The 27,141-nt window shown below is 40.7% G+C and overlaps 1 protein-coding gene across 8 annotated transcripts in view; it reads left to right on the plus strand.

Moving 5' to 3' along the window:
• Positions 1 to 49: 49 nt before the first annotated feature.
• The window catches only part of tab2 (TGF-beta activated kinase 1 (MAP3K7) binding protein 2), a 38,252-nt gene continuing 11,160 nt past the window's right edge, over positions 50 to 27,141 (plus strand). For 2 of the 8 annotated variants that reach the window (XR_015758510.1, XM_043696478.2), the window contains exons 1-4: positions 50 to 176; positions 13,582 to 13,665; positions 22,176 to 22,342; positions 24,188 to 24,380. Coding sequence is in view for 7 of the 8 variants with exons in the window: in XM_043696478.2 (XP_043552413.2) it covers positions 24,279 to 24,380 (102 nt within the window). In the remaining variant the exon portion in view is untranslated. Of the gene's footprint in view, positions 177 to 244; positions 384 to 13,581; positions 13,666 to 22,175; positions 22,343 to 24,187; positions 24,381 to 27,141 lie in introns of those variants that run through there. The other 6 variants (XM_043696482.2, XM_043696481.2, XM_043696479.2 and 3 more) reach the window with 6 other exon arrangements.

The raw sequence follows: 27,141 nt of genomic DNA on the forward strand, positions 1-27,141 counted from the left end.
AGTCACCTCTCGCGAGAAGCCGCTGCTCTCGCGAGGCCTGGCGCCTGCCCCGCCATGTTGTGCTGGTATTTTGGTTTCGCTTGGATCGGTGACGGCCGCGGGTAGGAGCGGCCCGGCCGAGTGGGTGGAGCCGGCCGCTATCCGATTGGAGACGCGGGGGAGGAGCGGCGGTGACGGTAAGAGAGGGGGGAGGGGGGTTAACAAAAAAAACCGGGGTTGATGGTGTGGCACCGCATCCCGCGCAACCCGGAGCGGTCGCCCGAGGAGGCGGGCCGGAGACCGACCCCCTGCAGCGGGGCCCTGGAATCCGGGACTGTCCGAGCGGAGGAACCTGGCTGTCAGAGGGTGGTCAGCTCTCACTGGGTTATTGCTGCCACCACCAGGTATAGGCCCTCGTGCTCCCTTTAATGTCGGTCAGCTCCAAGGCCCCCTCAAACAGTGTGGTCAGCTCCAGGCCCCCTGAGCAGTATGGTCAGCTCTGGGTCCCTGACAGTTTGATCTGGATGTACAGCACCAGATCTTTGTCACTGTGGCCTGAGGAATCTGCCCTTGGTCTACTGTCACTGTTGCCTGTAGGTCCTGCCCCAGGTCCCCTGTTAGTGTGGCTCGAGGGTCTGACCCTGGATCCATGTTAACTGTGGCCTGAGGGTCCTGCTCCATGTCCACCCTCTCCCCAACATTGGTCTGAACATCATGCCCCATGCCCTGCAATGTGGTCTGGACTTCCAGTTGATGTGGTCTGAGCCCCCTCCTTGGACCCCTGTTGGTATGGTTCGAGCACCCTATCCCAACTCACTTGTCATTTTAGACCAATGTTCTGCCCCTGGTGTGAGTCGTGCACTGTGGGCCTTGCCACAGGCATTATTAATGAGTATCTTGAGTTGTCATGATGACAGGCTTTGGATTGTTCTTAGGATTGGGTGGGTGCAATTTGTAATTATTTGTACTTGAGATAGATCAAAATTCTCTTGTCTAACAATATTACTTTACTACATAAGAACTGACAAATTTCCAATCTCATTACTTCATTGCTTGAAAACTACTGTTGATTAATTTCCATTTTCAGTATCGCAATTATTGATCATTTTGTTTGCCAACCAAAACTTTTTCTTACTTTTGTTTTGGTCCCTGTGTCTCTTATCTTTGAATATGTACTATAATTGCTGTAGCCTTTGTAGGTATTTCCATGTTGGTAATGATGAAGAATATGGTGAATGATAACTTGTGTTTAAGCCATGTTGATTGCCAACCCATTTCAGCACTTTGTTTTGTTGTATTTACTTAGAATTTAGTGATATTTAAAAACAAAATTCAACAAAAAGCTTGTATCTATATAACACATCTATATCTGCATGTTCCAAAGCGCTTAACCAATGATGCACTTTTGGAATGTGATCACTGTTGTAGAAAATGTGGTAGTTAAGGTGCATGTGGCATGTTCCCTCAAATGCTATTGATTGATAAGAAAACACATATTTTCTAGAAACTTAATTGAGAGAGAAATATTGGCTAGGCCACCAGGGATAACTCCCCAATTCATCTTTGAAATAGTTCTTGGGATTTTTTTATCCATCTGAGAGGACAGATTAAGCCATGGTCTAAAATCTCATTTGAAAAGTGACACTCCCAGCAGTGTTGCACTGCATTGGAGTGTCTTCCAGGATTCAGTGCTGAAGTGTCTGGACTTCAAGAGTAATGTGCTAATGCTGAGCATAAGCAGCATTTGGCTAGACTGTTCTTTCTGTGAACCTTAAACCTAATCTCAGTGTGAGGGGGCCAGTAGCCCTGGCATTTTAAGAGAGGTGAACCTTGGAAGTACATATGTGCCGTGTTTTGTAAAATTGTTTTTTGGCCAGATTATTTTGGGAAATTATTCCTGCATGTTGCAAACAAGTAAACATGTTTCTGACATTAGTCTTTTGGTTTATCATAGAATGTTTGAAATAACAACTGAGTATTCAACCCTTGGAATATGTTGCACTGACTTGTTCCACAGTGAACCACCTAGAACAATCCCACTGTCCTTTCTCAGACTTCTTTTTGTTTTTCCTTTATCAGCAATTGTCTAATTTGATTTTTTTCTTTAAGACAATTTGATCACAGTTTAGAGTTATAGAGATGCACAATATGGAAACAAACCCTTCAGTCCAATTCGTCCATGTCGGCCAGACATCCTAAATTAATCTAGTCCCATTTGCCAGCATTTGGCCCAATTCTCGTTAAGCTCTTCTTATTCATATACTCATCCGGATGCCTTTTAAAAGTTGTAATTGTACCAGCTGCCTCCATTTCCTTTGGCAGCTCGTTTCATACACAGACCACCCTCTGCACAAAAACATTGCCCCTTTGGTCCCTGTCTTTCCCCTCTCATCTTAAATCTATGCTGACTAGTTTTGGACTCCCTTATCCTGGGAAAAAGACCTTGACTGTTCACCTTTTCCATGCCCTTCATGATTTTATAAACTTAAGATCATTCCTCAGGCTCTGACGCTAGAGGGAAAATAGCCCCAGCCTATTCAGCCTTTCCCTATAGCACAAACCCTCCAACCCTGGCAACATCCTTGTAACTCTTTTCTGAACCCTTTCAAGTTTTGTAATATCCTTCCTATAGCTGGGAGATCAGGATTAAACACAGTATTCCAAAAGTGGACTAACCAATGTCCTGTACAGCCATCACATGACCTCCCAACCCCTGTGCTCCATGCACTGATCAATGAAGGCAAGCGTACCAAATGCTGCCTTCACTATCTTGTCTACCTGTGACTGCACTTTCAAGAAACTATGAATCTGCACTCCCAAGGTCTCTTTATTCGACAACACTCCTCAGGACCTTGCCATAAAGTGTATAAGTCTTGTCCTGATTTACCTTACCAACATGCAGCATCCCACATTTATCTAAATTAAATTCCATCTGCCGCCCATTGGCCCATCTGGTTGTGCTCGGAGGTAACCTTCTTCACAGACCACCAATTTAGGTGTCATCTGTAAATTTACTAACCATACCTCCTATATTCACATCCAGATCATTGATATAAATGACAAAAAGCAGTGGGCCCAGCACCAATCCTTGTGGCACACCCTGGTCACAGTCTGGAAAGCAACCCTCCACGACCACCCTCTGCCTCCTGCATTCAAGCCAGTTACCTGTCGAAATGGCATATCTCTCTTCCATGTGATCTAACCTTGTTAACCAGTCTACCATGCAGAATCTTGTCAAATGTTTTTCTGAAGTCCATATGGATCACGGCCACTGCTCTGCCTTAACCAATCCTCTTCTTCAATTCCTCAAAAACCCAATCAAGTTAGTGAGACACGATTTCCCACACACAAAGCCACGTTGATTATCCCTAATCAGTCATTGTCTTTCCAAATGCATGTAAATCCCATCCCTCAAATACCCCCTGTAACTTGCCCACCACCGATATCAGGTTCAGACCTATAGTTCCCTGTTTTTCCTTACCATCTTTCTTAAATAATGGCACCACATTAGCCAACCTCCAGTCTTCCAGCATCTCACCTGTGGCCATCGATGATACAAAAATATCAGCAAGGGCCAGCGATCAGTTCCCCAGCTTCCCACACAGTTCTTGGGTACACATGATCCAGTCCCAGGGATTTATCCACCTTTATGCATTTTAAGATATCCAGCATCACCACTTCTGTATATGGAAACTTTTCAAGATATTGCTATTTATCCCCCCAAATTCTCAAGTTTTTATATCCTTCTCCACAGTAAACACTGATGCAAAATACTTGTTTACTATCTCACCCATCTCCTGCCGTTCCACAGTAAATGGTCTTGTTAATCTTTAAGGGGCGAGAGTGTGGTGCTGGAAAAGCACAGCAAGTCAGGCAGCATTCAAGGAGCAGGAGAATCGGCGTTTCGAGCATAGGTCCTTCATCAGGATTCCTAATGAAGGGCTTATGCCCGAAATTTCGATTCTCCTGCTCCTCGGATGCTGCCTGACCTGCTGTGCTTTTCCATCACCACGCTCGCAACTCTGATCTCCAGTATCTGCAGTCCTCACTTTCTCCTAATCATTAAGGGGCCCTATTCTCTCCCTAGTTACCCTTTTGCCCTTAATGTATTTGTAGAACCCCTTTGGATTCTCCTTAACCCTAGTTGCCAAAGGTATCTCATGTCCCTTTTTTTTGTCCTCTTGAGTTATTATCGAAAGAATGAAGGGCAGATAATTCAGTTTCCATGTTAAATTTTTTTTTCTCATCTCCCTTTTTAATTATCTCTGTGGGTACTTAGTGCTGTATTGATGTTGTCACTGGATTAGTAATCCAAAGGCCTAACATTGCTCCAAATCCCATTATAGAGTTGGTGATTGAAAGTTCAATTCCAGTTAAATAAATTGATTTAATAAAAGTTCTGGATGGAAAGCTAGTTTTGTTTCATGCACCATTATCATTGAGTAGATCTGTGCTGTCTTCACCTAATAACACCTTTTTGTGACCCTGGACTTTTCAGACTACTATTTATCTTCTGAAATGGACAAGCAAACTACCCAGGTTTAGCAAAATGTTACAGAAGAGTCAAAAAGAATTCATGCTAGACAGGCCACTCATTACTGCATCAGAAGCAATTATGGAAAACCCGGCCTTGTCAACCTTGCAAAGTCTTCCCTATTGACATTTGGGGACCTGTTCCAAAACTGGGAGAATTGTCTTTCAGACTACTCGAACAACAACCAGACATAGTCTGGACAACCATAAGACATTGTGGGCTGTCAGAGGAAACAACCTCAACATATAAACTTGTGGCTCGGCATATCCCTTGCACTGCCATTCCCATCAGCCCAGGAGGTCAACCCTGCTTCAATGAAGAGTGAAGGGCAGGATACCGGGAGTAACACCAGGCATACCTAGAAATGAAGTGTCAGTCTGGTGAAGCTACAACATATTACAACTTGCATGTCAAACAGGCTATAGACAGAGCTAAGTGATCCCAACAGATCATATCAGAGCTTTGTGGTTCTTCCACGTTTGATCCCGAATGGTGATGGACAATGAAAGAACTCGCAGGAAGAGGAAGCTGCACAGATATCATGATCATCAGTGATATGGTGGCCCAGCCCACCAGTGCAGTAGACAAGGCAGAAGCTTTGCAGCTATCATCAGCTCGATGTGTAGAGTTTTGCTCTTGTCCTGAGGTTCACAGATGTCATTTTTAAGCCAATTTAATTCATCGTATGTTATCAAGAAACAGCTGAAGGTATTGGATACTTTGAAGCTATGGTCCTGGCAACATAACAAGTTGTGCTTCAGGATGAGTTGAGCCTCTCATTAAGCTATCTCAGTATGGCTACAAAACTGGTGTCTGCTTGGTGATGTGGAATATTGCCCATGTATATCCTGTTCCTATAAAGCAGAGTAAATCCAATGTGGACAATTAATGCATTGTCAGTTTCCCCTCAGTCTTCAGCAAAATGATGCAAGCTGACATCAACTGTGCTGACAAATGGCTCTTGCACTTCAATAATCTGCTCACATGATGCTCAGTTTGGGTTCTATCAGAACCATCCAGCTCTTGACCACATCACAGCCTTGGTCCCAATAGGGACAAAAGAACGAATTCGAGAGCTGAAGTGAGAGGGAATGCAGGATAGCATTTGATCAAGTGTGGTAACAAACTTAATCCTCTGTCACTGAATGAACAGTCCAGAGCCATACTAATTTTTTTTTTGGATATGGATTTGAATCACTCCATGGCATTTTGATAAATTTGAATACAATAAATATTTGGAATTATTTTAAACTGCTATTCCACTGACAACCATTAACAGTTGTTGTAAAATCCCATCTGGTTCATTAATGTCCTTTTAGGGAAGCAAATCTGGCTTCGTCTGGTCAACATGTGACTCTAAACTCTCAGCAATGTGATTAACTGTTAAGTACCCTATGAAATGGCTGATAAAACCACAACAAAATCTTTAAAAAAGGAATAAAACTGGATGAACTACACAGCATCTGCCTTGGCATCAGAAGCATTAATGGCAGATACAGCCATGTTGATTCTGTGAAGTCTTCTTACCCACATCTGGGAGTTTGTCAAAGTTAGGAGAGTTGACCTACAGTCTAATAAAACAAACACCTCACGTGGTCGTACTCATAGAACCATACTTTACAGACACTGTCCCTAACACAATTATCACCATCCCTGGGTTTCATGTCTCACTGGTGGGTCAGACCCACTAGAGTTAACAGCGCCCTGGTATATGGTTGGAAAGGAAATTCACTGGGAGTCCTCAACATTGACTCCATTTTCTGTGAAATCCTATGGCATCAGGTCTTTGGCAAATAGAATTAAGAATCCAAAGAGTTTCTACAAATATGTTAAGGACAAAAGGGTAACTAGGGAGAGAATAGGGCCCTTCAAAGATCAGCAAGGCGATCTTTGTGTGGAACCGCAGAAAATGGCGGAGATACTAAACAAGTATTTTGCATCAGTATTTACTGTGGAAAAGGATATGGAAGATATAGACTGTAGGGAAATAGATGGTGACATTTTGCAAAATGTCCAGATTACAGAGGAGGAAGTGCTGGATGTCTTGAAATGGGTAAAGGTGGATAAATCCCCAGGACCTGATCAGGTGTACCCTAGAACTCTGTGGGAAGCTAGAGAAGTGATTGCTGGGCCTCTTGCTGAGATATTTGTATCATCGATAGTCACAGGTGAGGTGCCGGAAGACTGGAGGTTGGGTAATGTGGTGCCACTGTTTAAGAAGGGTGGTAAGGACAAGCCAGGGAACTATAGACCAGCGAGCCTGAGGTCGGTGGTGGGCAAGTTGTTGGAGGGAATCCTGAGGAACAGGATGTACATGTATTTAGAAAGGCAAGGGCTGATTAGGGATAGTCAACATGGCTTTGTGCGTGGGAAATCATATCTCACAAACTTGATTGAGTTTTTTGAAGAAGTAACAAAGAGGATTGATGAGGACAGAGCGGTAGATGTGATCTATATGGACTTGAGTAAGGCGTTCGACAAGTTTTCCCATGGGAGACTGATTAGCAAGGTTAGATCTCACGGAATACAGGGAAAACTAGCTGTTTGGATACAGCTCAAAGGTAGAAGACAGAGGGTGGTGGTGGTGGAGGGTTGTTTTTCATACTGGAGGCCTGTGACCAGTGGAGTGCCACAAGGATTGGTGCTGGGTCCTCTACTTTTTGTGATTTGGATGCGAGCATAAGAGGTACAGCTCGTAAGTTTGCAAATAACACCAAAATTGGAGGTGTAATATACAGCGATGAGGGTTACCTCCGATTACAATAGGATCTTGACCAGATGGGCCAATGGGCTGAGAAGTGGCAGATGGAATTTAATTCAGGTAATTGCGAGGTGCTGCATTTTGGAAAAGCAAATCTTAGAAGGATTTATACACTTAACGGTAAGGTCCTAGGGAGTGTTGCTGAACAAAGAGACCTTGGAGTGTAGGTTCATAACTCTTGAAAGTGGAGTCTCAGGTAGGTAGAATAGTGAAGAAGGCATTTAGTATGCTTTCCTTTATTGGTCAGAGTATTGAGTATAGTAGTTGGGAGGTTATGTTGCAGCTGTACAGGACATTGGTTAGGCCACTTGGAATATTGCGTGCAATTCCGGTCTCCTTCCTATCAGAAAGATGTTGTGAAACTTGAAAGGGTTCAGAAAAGATTTACAAGGATGTTGCCAGGGTTGGAGGATTTGAGCTATAGCGGGAGGCTGAACAGGCTGGGGCTGACCTTATAGAGGTTTACAAAATTATGAGGGGCATGGATAGGATAAATAGGCAAAGTCTTTTCCCTGGGATCGGGTAATCCAAAACTAGAAGGCATAGATTTAGGATGAGAGGGGGAAGATATAAAAGAAACCTCAGGGGCAACTTTTTCACGCAGAGGGTGGTACGTGTATGGAATGAGCTGCCAGAGGAAGTGGTGGAGGCTGGTACAGTTGCAACATTTAAAAGGCATTTGGATGGGTATATGAATAGGAAGGGTTTGGGGGAATGTGGGCCGGGTGCTGGCAGGTGGGACTAGATTGGGTTGGGATATCTGGTGGGCATGGACGGGTTGGGCCGAAGGGTCTGTTTCCATGCTGTACGTCTCTATGACTCTTTGTCAAACATAGATAAAGAAACCACTTCTGCATTCCCGTCAGCTAATAAATCAATACACTCCTCCATGTTGAACATCACTTGAAAGAAGTATTGAGGATTGCAAAGGTGCAAAATGTCCTCTGGTTCGGGATCTCCTATATCCATTACCAAGACTGGCTCACTGGCACCACTACTAACTGAGATGGATGTATCCTAAATAACATAGCTTCTAGTCTGAAGCTGTGATGAGGGAACCAACGGGAGGGAAAAATGTACTTTATCTTTTTCTCACCAATCTACCAGTCTCTGATGCATTTGTACATTATGGTATCCGTGGGAGTGACCACCGCACAACCCTTGTGGAAACTCTCCCACCTTTGAGGATATCCTGCATTGCATTACGTGGCACTCCCTATTACTAAATGGGGCAGACTTCAAAAGGTGTAACAGTTCAAAATTGGTTATCTATGAGCTGCTGTAGGCCATCTGCAGCAGCAGCAGCAGAACTGTATTTAGTCTTTAACCTCATGGCCTGATATTCTCCTGCCAACCATTACTGACTAGGTCAAATTAAATTAAATTTTGCTGGTAGAGTTAGGGAAAAACTGCAACCAGAGGGCACAGATTTTAGGTAAGTTTTTTTTTAAATTGTATTCATTTACAGGAAGAGGGTGCTACTGGCTGAGCCAGCATTATTGCCCACATCTAATTGCCATAAAGCAGTTAAGTGTAAACCACATTGCTGTACATCTGGAGACACATTTAGGCCAAATAAAGTAAGAATGGCAGCTCCCTTCCCTAAAGGACCCTAGTAAAACATGGGTTTTTCTGACAATTGGCAATGGATTTATGCTCATCATTAGACTCTTAATTCCAGGTTTTTATAGAATTCAAATCCACTTTCTGTCATGGCATGATTCGAACCCAGGTCCCCAGCACATCATCTAGATCCCTGGACTGTACCAGCAATAGTACCAGGCCATCATCTTCTATGAAGAAAGGAAAAGTAATGGAACTAGTTGATTAGCTCTTTTCAAAGAGCCCAAACAGGCACAGTGGGCAAGATAGATGTCTACTTTGATGTCAAATTCCCTTTGCATGCTAAACTCCACTGAAGAAGCCTGGACTTCCTAAGTTCCTTCCAATCTAAATCCCTTTACAGGTATTGCTGTCACTATGTACTAATATTTCCTCTCTTGTCTGATAACACTTCCATTGGAGTTCCTTTTTCATTCAGATGCAAACCCAAGAATTTCATTCCAAAACAAAAAGAGCAGAGTAGGGGTCAGCGTTAATTTTCTGTAGGTTTTAGTTTTGTATTTTAAGTATGTACTGAGTTTCTAGCAAACAGAAACATTTCCTTCATGCAAAGGTTAGTTGAAATTTTATTTATTAGCAATGAGTTCAAAACACATTTTAACTGAAGGACTTCTAACAATGAGTTGGACTTCTGATGTACCCAAAACTGAAAAGAGGGGACCGTTTTGAACACACCTCCAGAGTTAAGAATATTAGATCCAGGAAAGTTCTGTGAGAAAGTGAGGGCTGCAGATTATGGAGATCAGAATCGAAAGTGTGGTGCTGGAAAAGGATTCCTGATACAGGGCTTATGCCCGAAACATCGATCCTCCTTCTTCTCGGATGCTGACTGACCTGCTGTGCTTTTCCAGCACCATACCCTTGACCAGGTGATTTCTGGCCTGTTTAAGATGCTAAAGCGTCTGCGCTGAGGATGGTTGGAGGACGTTTGAAGGGCCAACCTTAATGGAAGTAAAGGGAAGACCCAAGAAATCTCAGCCCTTAGGTGAATCTTTTGAATACTGTTCTCTGACAAAGTAGTTAATCTTCCAATTTCAGCTAAGTATTTGGCTTGCATTGATTAGGATGCACGTCTAATGAGTATGGAAGGCAAGTGGATCTAAACAGTCCAGCTTGATATTATGTGAAAGTAAAATTACCAAAGTCTTACCAGACAATAGGGCTGTTCTCTCATTAAAGAGAGATAACTGTGGTAGTTTACGCACCTCAGGCGAGGAGAGAGGTTAAAGAGAGTTCTTCCATGCACATGGTAGCCTCAGCTGGTGCGGGAATTGAACCCACACTGTTGGCTTCTCTGTGGATCGCAAACCAACCAGCCAGCCAATTGAGTTAATTAGATTATAAGTAACTGAGTTCAATGTACTTTTAATATGTTTGATATAATTCTGTTTATAACAGTGCAGGTATGAGGATTCATGATCGTTAATTTTTAGTGTATTGAGGTAGTATACTACTATTTTGCATAGTAAAATTATATGAATTTAAACCATGAATGTTGTACTTTCATTCTTCTAGTAATTACTTGAGTATTTTGATTCTTAAAAAAAAATTAGTTACTGATCTCCATCAAGATCATAACACTACTGTATTTGGACATCAATATTTCTTTTTTCTTCAAACCCCTTTTAAAATCTTAGTGTTTCAATTTTATTTCTTTTCCTTCTTGCTTTCAAAGTGTATGAAACTTTTTCTATCTTGAACTGCAGCTGTCACCTGTCTGCTTATGCTGCCTCTCTATCTTTCATATTTCAAGATCCCCAAGGCTATACCTCCTCATTCTAAGACATCAGCAAATATAAATGCTGATGCCTCAATTTGTTAGTCCAGATTAGTTATTATTGGGTAATATGAGCAATTCCAACATACAATGAAGTGTTCCACAGAGGTATATCTTTCACTACCCAGGTTTTTCAGTAAATTCCTGATTCTCTTTATTTTCAAGTGACTAAATATTTCCTATGAGTCTCTTCGAGATCATATTCCACAAGCAGTTTTTTTAACCAATGTACCACATTCACAGCATTTCTGTTCAATTCTTTTGTTATTTCTTCAAATATTTCTAAGGTTGACCAAGTATGACCTACCTTTTGGACTTTTGTGCTGACTAGTTTTGGATTAGCTCATTTTTTGCTATGACCTTAATTTTTTCATATATTCCGGATCCAGTAATTTGGCAGCAACTAAACTGGCACATGTTTCCTTTCCACAGAATTTTGGAAAATTATATTTATAACCTCCTCAATCAGGATCCTACAATTTAAACCATCAGGTCCCTGCAATTGTCTCATCGTTCTTTGAAAATGCTCTCAACTAATTACCCCTACCTGAATAGCGTACGTTTTTGCTATGAATGACCTAAAGTCTCATTATTGCATTCTGATTGAAATGAATCTTCTCATATTTGTAATTTTGTAATATTTTGCTGTGTCCTGGCTTTCTCCAATGTTTGCCCTTTAAGCGTGAGCGCCACAGAAGTTTGCAGCACACAAGGAAGCTATTTGCCTCTGTGTCTGTCTTGGCTCTTTTAGAACAATCTTAAAAACATTCCAGCTATTGTATACGCTCCCAAATTGCATACTTTGCTTTGCTTCAAATATCAAATTTTAGCTTTTGAGTGGCCCCTGTCTCAAGCACTTAGCATGGCTAAGTATTCCTTCACACAATGGTGCTAGTATCTACTAACATCTCTCTTGTAACATTGATCTTATCTACTCCCCCTACACCCCCTTCAAACTAGAGGAAATTGTCTTTTACTGTGTACCATATCAAAACTTTCTTTTCAACAAACAACCTGAATGAAATCTCCTGGCCTTTTCTACTCGAGTAGAAGCAATTCCAGCCCCTTGAGTATTTTTCATAGCTGTAGGTTCTTTTTCCCCATTGGCTTATTGGCAAATATATGCTCTCTCTGGCACCAATGTCCCTTTCTCACAGGATTCCAAAACTGAAATGTTGACTTGTGCATATTTATTATGATGTTGGGAATGAGGAGGGGATTTAGAATAAGGTTGTCCAAAAGGATCCTATCCAGCAAGTAGACCAATGTTAAAAATTATAGGGAAGCGAAAATGATTGATCCTGCAATGAGCCAGTCCTCCAAATACAGGCTGGTTCTCTGCATGGTTTGCTTCTGGTTGATGTACTAAGAAGAAAAGTGTTTCATTTGCAGGTGAAATTGTGGGGAATAAGCTGCCACTTCAGGAGAGAGGAAGAAGCTGCTGGCTAGGATGGGGAGAGGGTGCAGAGAAATGTGTCTATCGAGTGAAATGGGGCTGAAAAGGCTCTTAGTGACTTTAGGCAAGACGGGAAAGTGCAATCTAAAAGGCAGCATACTTCCGGTCCCATTTACATGAATTCCTAGCTAAGGTGACCACAGTGTGATTGTTAGTTAAATCCAACATCTTTGCTAGGCCCTTTCCCTCCTTTAGTGATCAGAATCTACAGTCTAGTTTGACTCTCTCTGATTCTGCTTATTAAGTGAAAAGGCAATAAAAGGTTTTTTTTGTTAGCTGTATTGTTTGATACTTTTCAATGGTCGTGTTTGTTAATTACACTTTTAAATTATAAATTTATTGCTTTGACATTTTTCTTCATGTTTTATGTTTTCTTCATATTTCCACTTTTTAAAAAAATTCATATTGACTACTATGCTAACCCTAATGTTTCTGGAATTTGCTTATCAGCCCTTTGCATGAGCAGAAAAAAAAATCAAATGTGGCCCATCACATGAAAAGGTTACGCACCCCTAATTTAGAAATTGAAAGTAGCAAGAATGAGGAGTTGGCTTTTTTGCTGTGTTACCCACTTAGTAATGTAAGAGGATAAATATGATTTTTGCTGAATATGAGTTTAATGGGCATTGTTGAGTTGAATCACTGATTGGAAAACTGTTCATCCAATGTTTTTTCTCTGATCAGATCTTAATTTTATTAAGTGGCCTCTTACTCGTGGTTCTCTAAAAGTGAAGGTTGGAATATTGTGGAATTGAGAGGTTCAATAAAACTCTTAGTGTTGGAGACCGCATAAAGCTGCTTAAATCATGGACATAGTTGAATTATACGAAGACTCAGTAGATTCTGTGGAAAGACCAGGCTGAGAAATGATGTAAAGATAGGTGTGTACATTATTTTTGTCAAACCTAACAATTGATTGTACAGATAGGAAATTGTAAGTAAAAGATAGTGAGGTGTTTAAGGTGGCAGTTCTGGAGATGAGTTTCCAGTCTTTAAGGGGAATGGAGCTGTGAGTGAGATGCTGTTGTCCAGTCATCCTAGGTGAATAATGTGATAGGCTTGCTATAATTTGCTTCAGCATTTTAGCATGGACAATATTCTGTTAATGGTTTTGTATGCTTCATAAGAGTGAATCATTCAGAAAGGTATAGAGTGCTTGTTTTGTTTTAAGCTTTTCTGTCTTTAAATTGTAATGGGAAATTCTGAAAGAAGTTGAGAAAAATATTTTTTTAAATAGATTTAAGGTTTTTAAGATTAATTTATAAATTTTAAAACAAGTTTGAGGAAATGGTGTGATTTTCATATTTGAATTCTTCAGGGCAATGGCAGCAATGAGAAGATGAGAAGGAAAGTCAGTTAAATATTTTTGTAAATGTATACTGTATATATAAAAAGCACAAATTAATCTGACTTAATATATTTCCTCATTCCCCTCTTGATTATCTATGTAGACAGATTTCTTCTGAATCTGGGCGATGCGGTTGAGAGGGCCAAGAGCAGAAGTCAGTAGCCTGAGAAGAATGAATCAATCTGAGGTAAATAAAGATGAAAGACAGACTTGCACTTAAAACATCTTTCACAACTTGGAACATTCCAAAAGCTGTACAGCCATTAAAGTGCTTTTGAACTGTAGCCATTATTGTAATGAGAAATGCAGCAAGCATTATACATGCACAGCAAGCTCCTACAAACAAAAATGTGAAATTGATTATATTGTCAATTTTATTGATTTTGATTGAGCATTGGCCAGCTCACTTGGGAACTTCTCAAAATAGCATGATGGGATCTTTCATGTTCTCTGCAGAGGGCAGACTGAACCTCTGACAATGCAGCATTCCCTCAGTTCTGCGCTGGAGTGAGTCATCGATTATGTTCTAAAATTCCTGTAGACTGTCAAGCTAAAAGTAGTGATATTAAGCATGATAGAAAATGTGACAGAGTTGCGAAACATTAATAAAGGTTTGCAAAATTTTCAGGATACAAGTGTTATACTTTTAGGAGAGTCATAAAGTCTGCAAGACATTTCATATATATGAAAACAGCACACGGACTTGATTTTGGTTCACTGTTTGTGTCATGCTTCCCTTCTACACCTTGGGTCATGCTGCAAAAGCAAGATTGAATTTCCTGCAGTTGATATTGAGATTTAGTAATTGTGATCCACTCAAAGGGTAATTAATGCAAATAAATGAGAAATTTGAAATAGAATGAAAGTGAGTGGTTATTTCTTTCCATTTCAACCCACTGACTACAGGAACAAAATAAACTTTCTCGTAAATTTCAAAAAAACAAATTTAGCAAGAACAATTTAATTCATATTTTATGTTCAAAGCCTCAGCCTTTGTCATAAGCTTGTGATGCATTCCTGTAAGATCTATCTTTTGTTGAAAGTATTGGTTGCATTATGTATTGCTTTTCATCCTGCATTGCAGGTATTCTCTTGAGTAAAAATGAAAGGCTGGTGTCCCCTCATGCAAGTTCAGATATGTCAGTTTATGGGAAAAAAAGAAGCATGCAGAAATATGACTAGACAAAGCAAATTTCTAGACAACATTGATATTTAGTGTGCTGTTTTTTGTTCCGTTTAATATGCAATGCTTAGTTTTACGTCTGGTCAATATTTAACACTCAGCCAAGTAAACAAATTAAACTGTTTTAGTTACATTGCTGAACACAGGACCTTATGAAAAATTGATGACCACACTTGCTACATTACAATATGATTGTATTTCAAAATTACTTTGTCAGCAGTGAAGCAGTTTGGCCCTGTATATCCAAATCTTTCTTTCTGATTTAGTCAGAGAGAGGGAGAAACAGATGGATGATTCACAGCAATTGGGTTTATTTTCACTCACCATTTAATTATGGAACACTGATTGCAAAAATTGTATTTATTGCAATTTATTTTTCTTAGTGGAATAATTGTCTCTGAGCTCATGATTTCAGGGTTTCTCCCCCGGCCCCAAAATAATTTTAAACTTAGTTGGAAGAGACATTTGAATCTCTGAGAAAAATATTTTGCGGGGTGTATTTTCACCTAAGCTTTTAGTTTCTGCCAATTGATTGGCGCGTGCCCACATTAATCATGGCAAAACTCCAATCCTCAGGCATTGAACTGGAAAAAACTGAAATATTTGAGTTATGATCTGTAATGTACTACTTACAAAGGTTCGGGAACCAGGTTCAGTAGTAATAGATTCAAAACAGAATGTCTATCAGGAGGGAAATAGTGCATAGGGAATGAGCAGGTATCTCGGACTAAATAAATAACTTTTTCAAATAGTCACCACAGGCTATTGGACAAATTGGTGGCTTCTTCTGCAGTAATGATTTGGAGATGCCGGTGTTGGATTGGGGTGTACAAAGTTAAAAATCACGCAACACCAGGTTATAGTACAACAGGTTTAATTGGAAGCACTAGCTTTCAGAGCACTGCTCCTTCAGGTGGTTGTGGAGTACACCACCTGATGAAGGAGCAGTGCTCCGAAAGTTAAACCTGTTGGACTATAACCTGGTGTTGTGTGATTTTTTTTAACTCTTCTGCAGTAAGGTACTTTGGGTGAGATTACTGAATTCTTCTTGACTGAAACCTAAAAACAGTGTAAACCATAAGCTTTGGTACTTTTATCTAAGGTGTATAATCTTATCTGTGCTTGATATAACCAACATAGGAACAAATTATTGTAAATGCTGGAATCTACTGAAAACAACAAATGCTGTAGATCACAGCGAATTAGACAGCATCCACAGAGAGGAAGAGCAAGCTAACATTTTGAGTCTAGATGACTTTTCAGAGCTAAAGTGAAGTGTGGAGGGGACAGAAGTTTGAGAGGGGTGGGGGTAGTGGGTGTAGGGTGCTGGTGGAGAAAAAATGTTGATAGTTCAGATGTGAGAATGGCAGAACAATGATGTGCCTGTAAGTGTAGACTGGGTGACTGCTTTGCGGAACACTTCTGGTCTATGCGCAAGCAGGACAAATGCAGACTGGTGACTGCTTTGTGGAACACCTCCAGTCTTTGTGCAAGCAGACTTTCCTGCAGCCGATCATTTTAACACAGCATCCTGCTCGAATGCCCATGTGTCTGTACTCGGCATTCTGCAATGTTCCAGTGAATCACAGTGCAAACATCTCAACATCTCAACATCTCATCTTCAAACCTTACAGCCTTCTGGACTTAATATTAGTTCAACACCTTTAAATTGTGAACCACCTCCCATTTCTTCTATTTCTTTTAGCTTGCTATCATGGCCCCACCCCCATTCCACTTTCAAGTCTGGCAGGAAGCACATCTTTGCTCTACCATTCTCGCATTCAGATCACTTGATCTCCATTATTAACCTTTTTTCCTCCATCGGCATCCTACACCCTCTACCCACCTTCACTCCTCCCAAACTGTATCATAAATGCTGTCCCCTCTGCACTTCACTTCAGCTCTGGTAAAGAGTCATCTAGACTTGAAACATTAGCTTGCTCTTTCTTTCTGACTGATATTATGATTATAGAATTGATGATAAGGCAAGCCATTCAGAGAATTTGCCACTGAAATTTCTAGGCATTGAGCTACTTTCAAAGTAGCCTAAAAAGTGCTGACTGAGTGAAGCAGTTTTGATCTTTTAAGATAGGGTCAGTTTTGATGTTGGTGAAAAATTGACCGCAACAGTAATGTGATGGTCAGGACATGGCGTATTCAGCCCTGCTCTTAGCTTTTTATTAGTTTCATTAATTGAAGTCCAGCAAAGGAATAGTTTGGAATTTTGCATTTAAATTCAACAAACAAGCATTGAAAATAAACATTGTTTTAACCCCTCGTTTACAGTCTCAATTGCAGAACTTTCTCATTTCTATTCATTTTTGCACCTTATGCACATAAAAATACGCACATAATCTCACTAACTATTTCACTTTTTCTTTTTCACATTGCTCACAATTACTGCAGAGTCATTAGTTCTTCCACAGCATTCACTCACAATGGAAAAAGTATTTTAGTTTGCCCTTAAAAATGTTTTAAAAATTCAGAACAAAGTATTATTCAGGCTCCAACATTTGGAAGACTGGCTTGTGATTATTGCCGTAAAAGAACAAATCGTAAAATGTTTGCAGCTCAGACAAGCGTACATTTGGCCCTTTAATCTCCTGTGAGCTCTCTGCCAGAATAGTTTAGCTAGTTTCACTCCTGGCCCTCTTCCTGTAGCCCTGTAAATTTTTTGAAAGCCAAGATTTAATCTGCTTCTACCAACATTTCAAGGAATGTATTTTGGACCCTAACCACTCACTGCATTTGAAACTAAGTGTTTCGTCATGTCATCTTTTTGGCTTCTTTTGTTTTATACCCCTATCCTGTGGCTATTGATCTTTCCAATGATGGAAAGAGTTCCTTTCTATCTACTCTGTCTAGGTCCTTCATCATTTTGAACACCTCTAGTAAATCTCATCTCAACTTACTCTTCTCTGAGGAGATTAAACCAGCTCCTTCAGTATATCTACAAAAATGGGTAATTTTTCATTCTTGTTATTCTTGTAATTTTTTTCCTGATTTTTCCCATAAACCCTTTTTAAAGCTAAAATCACAGAATTGACACACTACTCCAATTGAGGACAACCAATGTTTAATAAAAGTTCTTCATAACTTTTTTTGGGTGGGGTGCAGAGTGGTAATGACATATGGCAAACTTTGTTTTAACCAGCACCTTATCAACCGACATACTTGATAAACTAGCAAAAATCTATATACATCAAATACCATGATGTCTGAGTATTTGTGCTGTGTGTATACCCACAGCATTACATTTTGATTTCTTACTGTGTTTTAATGTTGATTTTTAGGAGGTGTGTTGATGTGTTTACATAGATTTTTTTTGAGGGATGTTGATGTTTCAAAGGTTTGCTTTACTATGATTGTGTACCTCTTGATTATTTGGACTATTAAGTCAACCAGCATATTCCTGGTTCCATAGGTGCTGGTTCATAAAAGCTTTACTGTATTTGTATTATTTCTTTCAGTTTGGATTTTAGAATAGTGGCATATGAGGTTAGTTGCTTTTGTGAAGCATTTTTATTTTGAAAGCTAGTTTAAACAGTCGTTCTGGAACAGTGATGGAATATAATATGTTGTCAAAGAGCAGAGACTGTCTGAGTGCTAATGGAAGAATGTTTGTGCTGTGGAGTGTAAAAACATTCAGGGCCATTGGCTTGTTTATAGATTCAGAATAATCAAATCCTGATTTTAGTTTAAAAAACCTAGAGATAAATTTGAGCAACTCAGAACAGACCTGACTGGGGTCAGAAGTAAAAATAATTCTCTCTTTTCAAATAAAAAAGTATTTAGAACAGTTCTGTAAAAGCACAGTTGCCTCAGTAGAAAAGTTTAGTTTGTGCAACTTCCAGAACAGGACTGTTTGGTTAGAAATCCGCAGTTTATGTAAAAGCTAAGAGAGTCTCTACTCTCAGTTTTGTACAAATTCACATCAGCAATATACTTCGCAGTACACAGGACAGAACTGGGACAAATCAGCTATGTTACTATTTGAAGCTAAGGAATTGCTAGAAATGAGAAAGAAAAGAACAAAACTAGCAAATAGAAAAGAAACCAGATGCATGAGAGATTAGGATCTAAAATAGTGGAATTCTGCATTGATTTGAGGGCTGAACGGTGCATAGTGGAAGGATGATGTGCAGTTCCTAGAGCTTCCATTGAACTTCCTTTGTGCCTTCTAAAAGGGCAATCCAGAAGGAAAGATAGAGAATTGAAAAGACAAGCAGCTCAAGGAAACTCTGTCATGAGCAATGAATACAGTATATTAAATAAAAGGATAAGTAAGTCAATATTTTGCCTGGAAGGAGTATTTGGGGTCTTAAGTTATTGGAAGAAGGTATCAGGCAAGTGTTGTGTCTGAAGTGCTTGTGTAGAAAAAAGCTACAGGAAGGGAATTGGTGTTGGCAATGATTTAAAGAGTAGACCAGGGAGGGAATTGTCTTGTTGGAATACTGGAAAGGGAGGGAAAATGTGTTTGGTGGCATCACAGTGCAGGTGGTGGAAATGACATGAGATGATCCATTGAATAATGAACCTCATGCTCATTTAATATCACCGCTATGCTATCTACTTGTATGTACACACATCCTTTTTGGTTCCTAATTATTCCCAAGCACCCTCTTATTATCTTGGGTTCACTTTTATGTGTGCTGCCATTCCTTTTCTCAATTGCTTTCTTTGTCTTTTTAACCTTTTCCCCTATTAACTTCATATAGTCAGCTTAGTTCTCCTTTGTATTAACAATGTGATATGAATCTAACAGCAGCCGCTCTTCCTGCTTCATCTTACTCAATCTCTTTTGCTAATCAGTGAACTCTGGCTTTGAGTTGCCTTTTCATTCTCTTCTCTCTCTTTACCCCCTTCCCCCCCCCCCCCATAGAAGCACAGAACCTAATTTTACCCAAACTATTTCTTCTTTAAAGATGATCCAGTATGGTATGGCTTACCAAGCTTTGATTCCAGTTTATCCATCTCCTTAAATTTGTCTCAATAGCTTCTTCTTATCTGTAAATGATGTAAACTATATGGTACATGGGAGTAGTGGAGTTTGGTGTTTGTTGGTAGGCATAGACATGGTGGACTGAAGGACCTGTTTCTATGCTGTATAATGCTTATGATCCCTGACCCCCAAGTGTTCACAAGTAATGCTTGTTTCAGTTCACCAAATTCATTTCCTAGTACCAGATCCAGAAACATCTTCCTTATTGGGTCAGAAATGTAGTGCTAAAGAAAATTCTCCTAAACATGCTTCACCAGCACATTTACTGCCTGTACATCATACTATTATTGCCTCCATTATCACCAATCTTTGGCTTTTGCAATGCTCTGTAATTTCCTTGCATATTTGCACATGCATTTTTCCCATTAGTCACTGGCCTGCAAAATATATCCATTAATGTAATAACACTTCTATTCCACCTTAGCTGTAACATCAGATCTGCCCTTGAATCCTGCAGGGCATTCGCTCTCTTTAGTTTCCATTAACTGCACAATAAAAGACTTGCACATACTTCCTGTTATGTAATACTTACTTCCTATTGGGTGATGTTTTGTTGATTGGTCTAAAGTAAAACAGTTGCAACTCAGAACTGATTAGCTCGTGGATTTTGAATTGGGTATGCCATTGATACAGACTGAGTAAGTATTGAGGAACGACCAGTCAGGAGAACCAAATACAGCACAAAAAGCAAAATAACTGCAGATGCCAGAAATATTCAGAAGGTCAAGCAATCCCTTTATTATAGGAGTTTTAATACTTCAGATATAGAATTGACCTCTAAAAGGATCCAAAAAAATTCAACCTTTTTAAATGACTAAGCGTCCTTTGTTAGTTATTCCTTCAGCAACTGAAATTTTTATGTGCAAAGTAAGGTTTGTAACAAAGACTTCTTAAAATGTGCACACTTCATATGAAAACTATATTACAAATTATTTTTGCACCTTTTTGTATAAATTCAAATATTTATAATTTATGCTTTTTTTATTTGATGTTTTTGTTAAAGTAAGGAGTAGGAGCAGGAGTAAGCCATTCAACACTTTGGAACTTGTTCTGCCATTTAGTAAGATTTACCTCAGACAAACATTCCTGCATTTTCTCATATTCCTTAATCCCCTTAGTATCCAATAACGAATCCATGTATTTAAAATACACAACAACTTAGCATCTGCAGCTGTCTGGGCAGAGATTTCCAAAGGTTCATTATCTTGCAAATGAAGTTTTTCCTCATCTCAGTTCTAAATGATGGGGTGTAATTACAATGTTTAAAAGACATTTAGATACATGAATAGGAAAGGTTTGAAGGGAAATGTGTCAGGAGCAGGCAGGTGGGACTAGTTTGGGATTACGTTCGACATGGACTGGTTGGACCAAAGAGTCTGTTTCTGTGCTGTATGACTGTTATGCCTCCGTGAGGAGCATGTATAGGATAAATAGACTAGGTCTTTTAGAGTTGTTGAAAAGATTTGTAGCTTTGGCTTTGGATGGTCATCCACAGACAAGGTATTTTTCCCCGGGGTGGGAGAGTGCACAACTAGAGGGCATAGGTTTAAGGTGAGAGGGGAAAGATTTAAAAGGGACATAAGGGGCACCTTTATCACAGAGGGGTGGTGTGTGAATGTAATGACCTGCTAGGGGGAGTGAAGGAGGCTGGTACAATTACAACAGTTAAAAGGAATATGGATGGGTATATGAATGGGAAGGGCTTTGAGGGATATGGGCCAAATGCTGGCAAATGGGACTAGATTAATTTAGGATATCTGGTCAGCATGGACAAGTTGGACTGAAGGGTTCTGTTTCTGTGCTGTATATTTTTATGACTTAATGACTGTCATAACATTCTAGCTTGGGGCAACATCCTCACACCATCTACTCTGTCAAGGTCTTGAAAAATTTTATATCCATAAATGAGATCTATCTTCGTTCTCGTAACCTCCCTGTGCTACTCTTGGCTTTGGCTTTATTCTGATGCTTCACTCCAATTTCAGTCTTGCCATTTTGTTGAAAGGTTGGTATGAATATTAAAGGAAGGGGTTTATATCATTTCCAAAATTGTACTTGGAGACTTCACACACCCTCAAACTTGAATTTGAATTTTATACATTTAACCAATTTGCATGTATGCTGTGGTAAATGTTTTTAGGAATTTTTCTGTTAGTTTGTGCAAGAGTGTCTCTACATGCTGTAACACTATCTGTTTGGTTGTTTTCAAAATAACTTGAAGAAAATATAAAGACCAGATTGCAGAAACTCTATTTTGCATCAAGTGCTTTTTAAGAGTATCTGCATCCCCCTTGCAACTTGACAGACAGCAATGATCACATACTCGTCTGGTTTTATTTATATTTAGATTACAAAGAATCTATTTTCCTCAGTGGAAAAATTAAATAGTATCTCTCTCTACAACAATATTTTTGTTTGTGTCTTTTTGTAATAATTTTCAATTGAAACCAGACAATGAATTTGAATAGGTTTTCAGATCCACTTCAAAACATTTCATTCTTTTTAACTTCAGAAAGCAAGTCAAGCTGAGAGAGAGAGCTGCAGAGACAGACATTCAAATTGTTCACATTTACTGTTTGGAAACAGTGATTTGTTTTCATAAGATTTGTTTAACCAGCTGCGGTGGGTGAGTGAAACATCAATTATCAGTTGAATGAAAAACCACAGATGCCTTATGAGGTAATTCATTTTTTTGTATATTAACTTGATGAGGGGGAAAGAGGTATTGTGAGTACTTGGGGAAGTTGGTTGGTCAGGAATCAAGCTGGAGTTGAAATTTGGGTGATACTGATATTAAGAAGTTCAGATGGTGACTAATAAATATTGAGTTCCTATGTATTTGGGGCAAGTGGAAAGTTGTTGAAATTAAGAGTTGGAACGTTGGCATTAAAATCTGGAGAGGTGGGTTTTTAAATTAGAGTTACAGAGCAGCAGGCAAAACTATCTCATTTTATAATTTTTTAAGGACTTGACATTTCTTATTTGCATCATAATTGTTTTATTGTCAGGTTTTAAAATTAGGCGAAAGTAAGGACTGCAGATGCTGGAGATCAGAGTGAAAACCTGTGGTGCTGGAAAAGCACAGCAGGTCAGGTAGCATCCGAGGGAACAGGAGAATCAATGTTTTGGGCATAAGCCCTTTCAGGGGTTTATGCCCGAAACATTGACTCTCCTGCTCCTCGGATGCTGCCTGACCTGCTGTGATTTCCTAGCGCCATAGGTTTTAAAATTAGATGACTAATGTGGAGAAATAGATTTGGGGAGCTGCAAAAGTTTAAGAACTGGGCAGGCTTCTTGGAGGAGATATTGAAGAACTATGTAAGTGCAGACCCGGGAATTTGGCTCTGGCAAAAGTGTTTATCATCACTGATCCCTAAATGAACTGTTAAATTTAATCATGGCTAAATTTAATGATACTTCAAATCAACTTCACTCAATCTGAGTGAATACTTACCCTAGCATTCGGAAGGTAGCAGATCATGTGTTTCTGGCTGCAGTTGGGGGAACAGCTTTCAATCCTTTAACAGCACACTTGACCACACTACCCCACACATTCCTATTAACCCTTTTTCTGTGGTTCTCTAGCTTTTGAGCCCCTCAGAGTTGCTATTTGTGTCTGTACAATTAGGTATCCAGTACAGCACATCCGTCAGGTAGCATAATACCCTGAAGGAGGCTTTTACTACAAATCATCTTCCTCTGCCACCACAATGCACCCCCCTCCCCACCCCCCCCCCCCCCCCCCCACCCCCCACCCCCCCCGAATCTGCAGCTCATTATGTAGTTATTACTTGCCCTACTTTGCTAACTATGTCTTTCTTGGTGTAAAGTAACCATCTCATTTAAGGTGTGTTCCTGAGATTATTCTGAGATCACCCACACTCACTTCCTGGTATGGTGGTGCAGTAGCTCCAATTATACTCCAAATCACAGCATCTTGAACTAGATGAGTTTATCTCCTCATTTTACAGCTTTGGTAGTCCCAGACAGTCATGTTTCAAGACCTCTTAGCTTGCAGTTTTTGTCCAACATCATAATAAGAAGCAAAGATTTAGCTCAAGGTTGTAATTCAATTTGAGATTTACCTTTCTTATCTACTAATCTGTTATGAAAATTTCAATTGACCTCAACCTCAACATTTTTTTTGGATGGAGAGAGCTGTGGTTAGGTGGGTGATGGTCGACAGAGGACCTGATTTATATTGAAAGCAAACCTGCTGCAAATCACAGTGGGGTCAGGCAGCATCTGTGGAGAGAGAGCAAGCTAACATTTCAAGTCTAGATGACTCTGCAGAGCTCTGATAATCTGAATAATTTGCTCTTGATTTAAGCTGTTCTATATGTGAACTCCATGTGCCTTTCTACTGCAATAATGTACGTGTAATAAGCTAAGTAGCGTTCTATATTGCTGTTAATCCATGAAGTTTACACAGATTCATGATGGTCTAAATTACTAGCTTAAACTGTCAAAGGTGAGTTCACATGTTTCTAGTATTTAGAAACTAATAAAACCACTTTCTTTTAGAAAATGCCTGATGGGACACGAGAGCTTTGCTGTGATTAAGGCTTGCACCTTTGAGCCAACGCAGTGCCACACTTGACAAGGCAGAATACGAATGGCCCAGGCAAGTCAACAAATTGATATTCAGGTTCTGCATGACCTGCGGCAAAAGTTCCCTGAAGTACCAGAGTGTGTTGTCTCCCACTGTATCCTGCAGGTAAGATGCTGTAAAATCAAAAACACTGATTTCCATAATCTTATAATTGTAGTTATTGATCAATGATGTGAGACCTTGGGGAGACAGGCCGCCTACTTGCGGAACGTTTCAGGGAACACCTCTGGGACACCCACACCAACCAACCCAACCGCCCCGTGGCTGAACACTTTTTAGCTCCCCCTCTCACTCCCACCAATGACATGCAGGTCCTTGGCCGCCTCCATCGCCAGACCCTGGCCACACGACGCCTGGAGGAAGAGTGCCTCATCTTCCGCCTCGGAACCCTCCAACCACACAGGATGAATGTAGATTTCTCCAGCTTCCTCATTTCCCCTCCCCTCACCTTATCTCAGTCCCAACCCTCAGATTAAGCACCGTCCTCTTGACCTGCAATCATCTTCCCGACCTCTCCGCCCCTACCCCCTCTCCGGCCTATCACCCTCACCTCCTTCCACCTATCGTATTTCCAGCGCCCCTCCCCCAAATTCCCTCCCACCTACCTTTTTTATCTCAGCCCACTTGGCACACCAGCCTCAATCCTGAAGAAGGGCTTATGCCCGAAACGTCGATTCTCCTGCTCCTCGGATGCTGCCTGGCCTACTGTGTTTTTCCAGCACCACATTTTTCAACGGTGATGTGAGAACCAATGCATTTTATTTGCAGACCCTAATAAACCTTATTCATCATGGCAATGTTTGTAAAACTCCAGCAGGTTTACTCACAATACACTCTCACACCACTTCTAAGATTGCCCTAAACTCCTTTCTCTCCCTCATATCCCATCATTTCCATCTTCACCCCACGTTGCCTGACGTACACCCACTCTCCACCTCAATCCTGCCTCTCTCTCCTTCTTCCCCTTCCCTTGTTCCTCCCCTCACTCCCCCTGTCTCCCTGCTTCTCACCACCTCTCTCTTCCCCTGGTCCCATGCTCACCTCTCTTCATTTCCCCTTATACAGCCTCTTCTTTCACTTGAACTCTCCTAATTACCTCACTCTCCCATCAATCCACTTGCCCCAACCTATCCTGTCTCTTCTATCCTTTCTACCCCCACCTCTCTTTCCTCCTATCCCTCCTTCCCTTTTGTTCTTCCTTCAGACCCCCCCAACTCCCTTCCTCTTTCACCCACCCTAACTCTCTCCGTCCTCACTTCCCTTCTTCGTCTGTGACCCCCATCCCTTATTATGAACTGTACACATATTCACTACCGCTAACCTAACATCATCAGGTGAATTGACGTTTGGAAAGCCGAAGGGTGAAATTGATAGCTGAAATTTTGAAGTAGTTTGAACAATGTGTTTTTTTTTCCTTCTTTCGGAATTTAAATAAATTATTAGCCAAGAATTTAAATAACTGTATTCATATTTAAATGAACAAATTTGCATTTTCCCACATTATAATTCTATTCTACTTTAATATGAAGTAGCAAAAAGTTGGGGAAATAGAATTATAATATGGGAAAATGCAAATTTGTTTATTTGGAAAGGGGAACAAAAGAACAGAATATTATTTAAATGGAGAAAAACTGCAGAAAGCTGCAACATAAAGGGACTTGGAGGTACCTCTGCGCAGAACACAAAGGTAGCACAGAAGTGTAGCAGGTAATCTGAAAGGCTAATGGAATGTTGGCCCTTATTTCAAGTGATTTAAAATATGAGTAGAAAAGTCTTACTGCAACTGTACAAGGTGCTGATTAGACCAGATCTGGAGTACTGTGAGCCGCTCTGATCCCCTCATTGGAGGAAAGATATCATTTTATTGGAGGCAGTTCAGAGAAGGTTTACTACGCTGATCCTTACTATGGAGCAAGTGAGGACTGCAGATGCTGGAGGTCAGAGTCGAGAAGTGTGGCGCTGGAAAAGCACAGCAGGTCAGGCAGCATCCAAGGAGCAGGAGAATCGATGTTACAGGCATAAGCCCTTCATCAGGAATGAGAGAATGGGTGGGAGGGGATTGTGGGCGGGAAGGAAGCTGAGAGATAAATAGGATGGTGGGGTTGGGGCTGGGGAAGGTCGCTGGGATGGCAATAAGTAGGTGGAGGTGGGGGGTGATGGTGATAGGGTGGAGCAGCTAGGTAGGAAGGAAGATAGACAGATAGGACAGTTCAAGAGGGCAATGCTGAGGTGGAGGGAGGGGAGATGAGGAAACTGGTGAAATCAACATTAATGCCGTGAGGTTGGAGGGTCCCTAGGCGGAAGATGAGGCATTCTTCCTCCAGGTATCGAGTGGCTAGGATTTGGTGGTGGAGGAGGCCCAGGACTTGCATGCCCTTGGCGAAGTGGGAGGGTGAGTTGAAGTGGTTGGCCACAGGATGATGGGGTTGTTTGGTGCATGTGTCCCAGAGATCTTCCCTCAAATGTTCTGCGAGTTGACGTCCTGGCTCCCCAATGTAGAGGAGACCACATCGATAGTAATGGACACCATAGATAAGGTGTTTCGATGTGCAGGAAAATCTCTGCCGGATGTGGAACCAAATGGCATCAATATCGATTTCACTAGTTTCCTCATCTCCCCTCCCCCCACGTCATTCTGGATCCAACTCTGCACCACCCTCTTGAACTGTTCATCTTCCTTCCTACCTATCCACTTCACCCTCTCCTACAATCTATCACCGTCACCTTTCCCCACCTCCACCCTCCTATTTATCTCTCGGCTCCCCCGTCACCATCCCTGATGAAAGGCTTATGCCCAAAACCCCAATTCTCCTGCTCCTCGGATGTGGCCTGATCTGCTGTGCTTTTCCAGTGCCACACTTTTCGA

The sequence above is a fragment of the Chiloscyllium plagiosum genome, unplaced genomic scaffold (assembly GCF_037043375.1).
Source record: "Chiloscyllium plagiosum isolate Xiang-an unplaced genomic scaffold, Cpla_swu_hap1 HiC_scaffold_10, whole genome shotgun sequence".
Taxonomy (NCBI): Eukaryota; Metazoa; Chordata; class Chondrichthyes; order Orectolobiformes; family Hemiscylliidae; genus Chiloscyllium; species Chiloscyllium plagiosum.